The sequence below is a fragment of the Galeopterus variegatus genome, unplaced genomic scaffold (assembly GCF_000696425.1).
Source record: "Galeopterus variegatus unplaced genomic scaffold, G_variegatus-3.0.2 Scaffold7516, whole genome shotgun sequence".
NCBI classification, from domain to species: Eukaryota; Metazoa; Chordata; class Mammalia; order Dermoptera; family Cynocephalidae; genus Galeopterus; species Galeopterus variegatus.
The window spans coordinates 37,908-45,441 of NW_007733627.1; the positions used below are offsets into that span (position 1 = coordinate 37,908).

General features: G+C 38.5%; 1 protein-coding gene across 1 annotated transcript in view; it reads left to right on the top strand.

Moving 5' to 3' along the window:
* TP53BP2 (tumor protein p53 binding protein 2) overlaps positions 1 to 7,314 on the top strand; it is a 32,753-nt gene extending 25,439 nt beyond the window's left edge. The window contains exons 13-15 of the mRNA XM_008592028.1: positions 277 to 283; positions 2,806 to 3,048; positions 6,511 to 7,314. Coding sequence (XP_008590250.1) covers positions 277 to 283; positions 2,806 to 3,048; positions 6,511 to 6,552 — 292 coding nt within the window. The 3' untranslated portion in view covers positions 6,553 to 7,314. The remainder of the gene's footprint in view (positions 1 to 276; positions 284 to 2,805; positions 3,049 to 6,510) is intronic.
* The last annotated feature ends 220 nt before the right edge of the window (positions 7,315 to 7,534 follow it).

The following is a 7,534-nucleotide window of genomic DNA, read 5'->3' on the forward strand; positions in this document are numbered from 1 at the left end:
AAAGGACTTGAAGTTTTATATGGATTTGTGTTGGCTGGCATTTTTACTTGCAAGGAAACTTTTTTTATTTACATGACTTAGAAGTTAATTTTTCTCTCCAGTTTGTCTTGAGAGAAATTGGGGAGGGGGGAAGACAGAGGCAAATGAGGAGGTCCCAGGAGTCCATATTGCTCAGGTTCTCAGAAACTCCTTGACCAGCTGATTGGAAGACCTCTGAGGTTAAAGGCTTGCCTTCTTTGTTTAACCACTCCCTTCTGTCTTTCTGCCTGTTTTTAGGCTCCAGGTGAGAATCACGAACCTCAAGTCCCTCACAACTGTTACTTTTTATTGCCTTCTGTCTTTCTGCCTGTTTTTAGGCTCCAGGTGAGAATCACGAACCTCAAGTCCCTCACTACTGTTACTTTTTATTGTTTTTTTTTTTTGTCCTTTTTGAGACCGGCTGCACCGCGCTCAGCCAGTGAGCGCTGTGAGCACACCGGCCATCCTATATAGGAACCGAACCCGCGGTGGGAACGCTGCTGTGCTCCCAGCGCCGCACTCTCCCGAGTGCGCCACGGGCTTGGCCCTTACTTTTTATTGTTGATATTTATGATTACTTTATGTTTTGGACTTTGGACCATAGGATATTTTGTTATATTAACATGTTACTTTAAAATTAAAATATTAATATATATTTAGCTATATGAAGCTTACTGGCCACCTTGAGCTATATTTAGGTATGGAATATGACTTTTAATAACACTAGGAACATTTGTGGGAGATTTTTTTAAATTGATAAAATATACCATAGATACTAAGAGTGCTTGTGACATAGATATGCAGTTTAAATAATGATGATAATAGATTGAACACAGTGAATATTGGTGTATCCAGCTTAGGAAAAGAACATGATCACTCTCTGTGATGTGACGCCCATCTCTGATATGGCCCTCCTAGGTCTGGTGACCACTACCTTGAAGTTCAGCATGCCTTATTTTTTAAAAGCAGTGTATCATTTGTGTTAGAATCCTACAATTAATGTTTTTAGTTTTTCCTGTTTTTGATCTTTTATATAAAATAAACCATACTGGTGATGCTGTGGCCTGGTCTCTTCATTCAGCACTGCTTTTGAGAGTCACTTGTGTTGCATGTCACTATAGTTTTATTTTAACTGGGCTGTACTGCTCATTTTATGACTATACACAGTTTATCTTTCCATTCCATTTTCAAAGGACTCGTGGGCTTCCTCCTCCCTCCTGCCGCTCCTATGAATGTTTTTGTGTTTGTGTTCTGGTGCATGTCTACAAGCAGAACTGCCAGGTTACAGTGATGTGCATCAGGCAGAGAGTTCCTTTTGCTCTGTCTTCTCTTTGACCCTTGGTGGATTTGGAATGATATTTCATTGTGGCTTGTTTGTATTACTTAAATTACCAGTGACATTCAGCATGTTGTTAAGCCCCTCAGAGATTCCTTAAAAGAGTAATCTGCAACTCTTAATCTGGTAAATACCGAAGTAATGAAAAATACTCTTTCATTTCTAATGATTTCTCTGAAATTGGGACTTGACCTGGTATTTTGAGTATACTAGAATTACAGAATTTCTATTTTACCCCCTTCTGCATTTCCATCCCAGATAATGCATCTGGCCAGCTTTAAAACTTTTGGAATTATAGTTATACAAAGTTTTATCGTCCTTGTGAATCTAACCGTCATGCTTTGCGTGTCTTAGTTAAACAGGAAAGATGGAAAGTTACTTGACCCTTTAAATTGGCAGATCCTTCTTTTGAAGAACAGTTTCATTTTTTGTTTCATTTTTGCCCAGAGTGAAAGAGATACTATGTGCTGTATCATATTAATTGGTATAGGAATAATAAGTTCATAATTAATATTTTAGTGCTTATATAAATTGAAAAATCTGACTATTCAAAAGCAAGCAGGTATTTTCCTGGCTTTTAAAAAAACATTAAAGTGAAAATAGTAACTAACTTTGAACTACTCAGAACTTTATTGTTTAATTCCTTCCCTTCTCTGCTTTCTTCCTGTTGCCTGCCAGTGATTGTTATTTCTTATTAGTATTGGCCTTTAGGATAGAAAGGTATAGAGAAAGGTGAAACTTAAAGTAGTAGTTAACTTGCATATCTGTTACTAACTCTGGTGAAAAGTGGACTTTTGAGGATTTTTCCCTCCCCATTTTGTGGTCAACGTCTTTTAGAATTCTGATTCTCGTTATTTTAGAGCTGACTGTAAGTAGGTATCATGTCTGAAGCATTATATTTTTGCATTCTGACATACTTTGCAACTTTTTTTCTTTTCTTTTTGTCCATTTGGAACTTGATAGAGACCGCTTTCATAGACACATTTCTTCATTCTTTATCTAAAAGTCAGAGCAGACATAGTAAAAAGATTAGAAGTTATCTTTTTACTATGTCTGCTCTGACTTTTAGATAAAGAATGAAGAAATGTTCTAAGAGTTTCTTAGTCGTTGCACTTAGGAGTAGGCTGAGATTTGACAGGCATATCATTCACTTTTTTAATATTCTAGACTAGAACAGTTCTTTTTTCTATTCCTGGGCTTGTAGGAGTTTTTGAACTCTGAATAAGACCAGTTTTGAGAGATGCTTATAGGGTGTTGGATGTTACAGCTGTTTTGGAGACGATATCCTATGTTCATGTGTCTTTCATATGTTCCCTGTACACTGTTGGCCTTCTACTCCTCCCTCCACCTTGGGAAATTTATTTATTTAATGTTTAATGTAGTAATTCTAACATTGCAGCCTGAACCCATTTCTTCCCATTTTGTTTCATATAGCTAAAAGTTCTTAATACACTGAGTTATATGTTCTGTGCTGTCTTACTGTCGTGATTTTAGGGGTTCAGGAGAAAATGGGCATAATGAATAAAGGAGTCATTTATGCTCTTTGGGATTATGAACCTCAGAATGATGATGAGCTGCCCATGAAAGAAGGAGACTGCATGACAATCATCCGCCGGGAAGACGAAGATGAAATTGAGTGGTGGTGGGCACGCCTTAGTGATAAAGAGGGATATGTTCCACGCAACCTGCTGGGAGTGAGTGATTCCAGTACTTGTGATGTTTTTATTTATATATGCCACATTTTCAGTGATTCCTATTGTGATCAGGAGCATATTTATATGTTTGCCAGCCCTTAGAGGTCAGGGATGCTGTGTATATTTATAAACAGACTAAAGATAACTGGATAATCTGATTGGAAGTGAGCTTGTGACATTTGAAATAAATTTTAAATCTGTCTAAATTGGGATTTGCAAATCTGGTAAAGAGCTTGAACAGGGCGTTGAAGACAAGATTCTTTGTTCTTTCTCCACTGTTTGATTTAAGTTTTTATAAAATTCAAGAAAATAATAAAATAAGCACAGACAAACCAATAACACTTTTATATTGTACAATGATGCTACTGTCATCAGGTGAAGACTCTCAGGAGTAGTTTTTCAGGGAACAGGCTAGAGTATGATTGGACAGAGGAGAAAAGCAAAAATAACATGTTTTATAACTTGGCATTAAGTTCTTTCATAGATTCAACTACAGGTTGAGCATCCCAAATCTGAAAATCTAAAATCTGAAATGCTTCAAAATTCAAGACTTTTTGAGCACTGACATTTCTCTCAAAGGAAATGCTCATTGGAGCATTTCTGATTTTGGATTTGCAGATTTGGGATGCTCAGCCAGTAAGTATAATGCAGATATTTCCAAAATCTCAAAAAGTCCAAAATGTGAAACACTTGGTCCCAAGTGTTTTAGGTAAGGGGATACTCAACCTTTATTCTAATACGTGATCGTATGTGCACGGGGGATGTGTTGAGTGCTGAAAAAGAGTGAGAGAAATGATAAGAATAATTGAGAGATTGAGATAAAAGTTTAAAGATGAAAGTGCTTGCAAAATCCGCAGTTGGTGAGGAAGTGAGGAAAGACCTGAGGGAAGGAGGAGCCAGTTGTGATAGACAGTACATGGCATGGAGGTCACGAGGACTTGGCTTTCATGTCACTTCAGACCCACCTGCAGCATTTATCTGGATAACCAGATAGCGGAAGGAAGGTGGAGAGGGCTGGAGAATCCTGCCTCCTAAGATAATGCAGGGGTCTACTTTAGAGCAATTGGTAGATATTACTATTGGTATTTTCATCGAGTGTCAGACAGACGTGGACTCTGTCCAGTTGGAGCTTCTACTGTGGTATCTGGGCCATGAACAGGATCCTGTCTGGGAATGGCCCACTGCCTAGGCATAACTTTCTGTGGAATTCCTTGAAATGACTCCAGTGTTGGGACCTGGTAGTCTGGATTCTGCCCCCCATCTCCTCCTCCTCCTGACTCTCCCTTCCTCATTGTCTAACATGCAGTGTAGACAACGTGGTGCATCTTGATTGCTGCCTTCCTGTTAGCAAAATGTATTATGAAATAAATGTTTGGAGTTTACACAGCCTGCATGTGCGTTTATGTGATCATAGTATAAATTATAAAGCATAGGGAAAGTGAAAAAAAAAAGGGCTGTGGAGAACTTTTTAAAAAAGCTTTCAAATTACCAGAAGAAAGTAGAAATATAAAGGTGGTTCTCTTTCAAGCCCCCTGTTTGCTTCTACAAAGTCCCTAGCCCTGGAGAAGCGCAGCCTCTCACAGGCAGCCTCTGTCCCTCTCTAATGAACATCAGCAGTAAGCAAGCACCTGTTTACATAGTACCTTTTGCAGTTTCTTGTCTGGGAAAGGTTCTAATTTTTAGAACTACTTGCTTATTTGAGTTTTTAATTTATTTTCTAAATTGACAAAATTACGTACATTTATGGTATGTAACATGTTTTGAAATGTGTATACCTTGTGGAATAGCTAAATCAAGCTAATTAACATATGCATTACCACATATAGTTGTCATTTTTTTGTGGTGAGAATACTTAAAATCTATTCTCTTAGCAATTTTCAAATATACGATACATTTTTAACTGTAGCCATTGGGTTTTGTACAATAGATCTCTTGAATTATCTTAATTTTCTAACAAAGAGTCCCTGATGTTAGTGAAAAAGGAAGAATTGTTTGTTCTCAAATGTGGAAGCAGTGGTCAGAGACGTCTCCCTCGTGCACAGCTCCACCAGGTTCTCAAATTGACAGGCTGGACTGACGATTTTCATTTTAGTCCTAAACTTAGATATTCTTAGTCCTTTGGAATTTTTTTCTGGTTAGACATGTCCTCTACACGACTTTTTTGGGGTTTTTTTTATTTTTTATTTTTAAAAGGAAAGTGCATAAATGTTGAATTTTTAGTCAGAGGATCAGACATGAGTCTAGAAAATTGTACTGGATAAATATATTTTCTCAGATAGAAAAATGTATGACATCAATCCATCAGTTAGTTTTTCAGTTTTGGCTGGAAGTCTGACTCCACTCTCTTTCAGGAAAGCGTTTTCCCCCTTTGTCAAAGGGAGGAGCTGGAGGAGGGTTTTGTGTTTGTTTAGTCTGCCAGTTGAACCACTAGTTTGACCTGCTCTTCGCTTCAAGACTGGAGACCTTCCAGCCTTCACCAACACTCCTCTCCAGCTCTTGTTATGGAAAACCCGAAACCACAAAATGCTAAAGTGAAAAACTCACCTATTCTTCCTTAAGTCTGTAAACTTTTAGTCTGTGGTGTTTCGTTCCTGACAGTCTCAAGTCCCGTGACACAATATACATCCATTGTCAATAAAGTTGAAAGACTTTATTTATTTATTTATTTATTTTGCCTTTTGTCTTTTTCCGTGTCCGGCAACGGATCGCAACCCTCAGTGTTGCGCCCGTACCGGACCGGGGACCGGCAACGGGATTGCAACACTCGGCGCTGCTCCCGCACCTTGCTCAGCCAGTGAGCGGGAACCGGTCTGTATGTGGGATCCGAACCCTCGGGTGGGAGCGCCGCCGCGCTTCCCAAGCGGTGCACTGTAGCAGTGCGCCACCGGGCCGGCCCAAGTTGAAAGACTTTAAATCGCTCATCTTTCTTCCCTCCCGATGGAAGCCGCTAACGCTGGAGCGTATAGCATGAAATCACCTTCAGTGGTTAGTCTTCTTGTTAGACTTAACAGTTTAACAAGCTGTGTAAATTGAGTTAATGCCCAGAGCTGTCATAGGTTTTTATATCACTGCTCCAGGTTTGTCACAGTTGATGGACCCTTGTGATCTCTGAATGTCCTTTGCAGAGTAGCTGATTAGAGCATTGCTAAATGTGCATCTTCGTGGGCAGCTCTGGGTGCTTCACATGGCAGCAGAGTACTTTCCTGTGACATCAGCTTCCCCCCTCCGTCCCCTAACCACGTGATTAAATGTAGAAAGTATTTCCTTGCTCATAGAAAATTATGTTTTGCAGTTCATGAGTTTGGGTGGTCTTTAGTATAGAATTAAGTTGGTTTTTTTTTTTAAGATCTTAGAGATCATGGCATTAGAAGCCTCCTTGTGCCTTTTGCCTGTTTATTGAGATCTTGTTATAATCCCACATGTCTGTGTAGTATGTAAACATTTTTTTAAACTCTCTTACAGCTGTACCCAAGAATTAAACCAAGACAAAGGAGCTTGGCCTGAAACTCTACAGAATTTTAGTTAATGAAGAATTAATCTCTGTTATTACTAAGAAGTAATATGATTGTTTTTGGAAAAAATTTCACAAGACTTATTTTAATGACAATGTAGCTTGAAAGCAATGAAGAATGTGCTCTGGAAGAAAATGAAGGATTGATGAATTTACTATTAGTAGAGGACACTGAGCACAATGAAATGGATCTTAGAAGTAAGCAGACCATACTGTGTTGGAGCAAGGGTAGCATGTAGCACTCAGAAAGATATATGGCGACAGTCCTGTTTTCTGCAAGAAATAGGACCATTTATTGGGTTGTTGGGAAATCAGCTTCATGTCCTGCTTAGTGGGCATTTTCAGCACCTGCTCCAGTCCTCCTGCCAGAAAGGACCAGTGCCATCATCGTGCCACCTCTGACTATCCCCCAGCACCAGCAGGCCCTCAGGGGCCTTATGGGAAGGCTGGAAGGCACCGTACTCTTGTATATTGTCAGTGAAGAACTGTTGGTTGGTTGTCAGTAAGCAATAACTTCATTATATGAATTCTTGTAGCATCTTAAGAATTACACATATATTTGAAATATTGAAACTTAAGCTACACTACAGTTAATTAGATTTAGAATCTTGTTTTTAGTCTGAATTTGAATCTATATTTATTGTCTTTTTGTATCTTGGAAATTAAAGACTTGCTATAGACTTACCTGTAATATTTGTCAAGATCATAGTGGACTTTAAAGACAATTGTAGTAAAATTAAACTTTTTGACTCTAAGCTGTTTACTGGTTTTTGTTTTTGATGTCATCAACAGCCTTGTTCAAAAGTCACAAGACATTGGGATATTTTAACTGGCTGAAAAATAACAAACTGCTTAATGCAAATATATGTATGTACTGTAATAAGATTTCTTTACCATCCACGTGACTAAATGTAGAAAGTATCTCTTTGCTTACAGAAAACTGTTTTGCAGTTCATGAGTTTGGGTGGTCTTTAA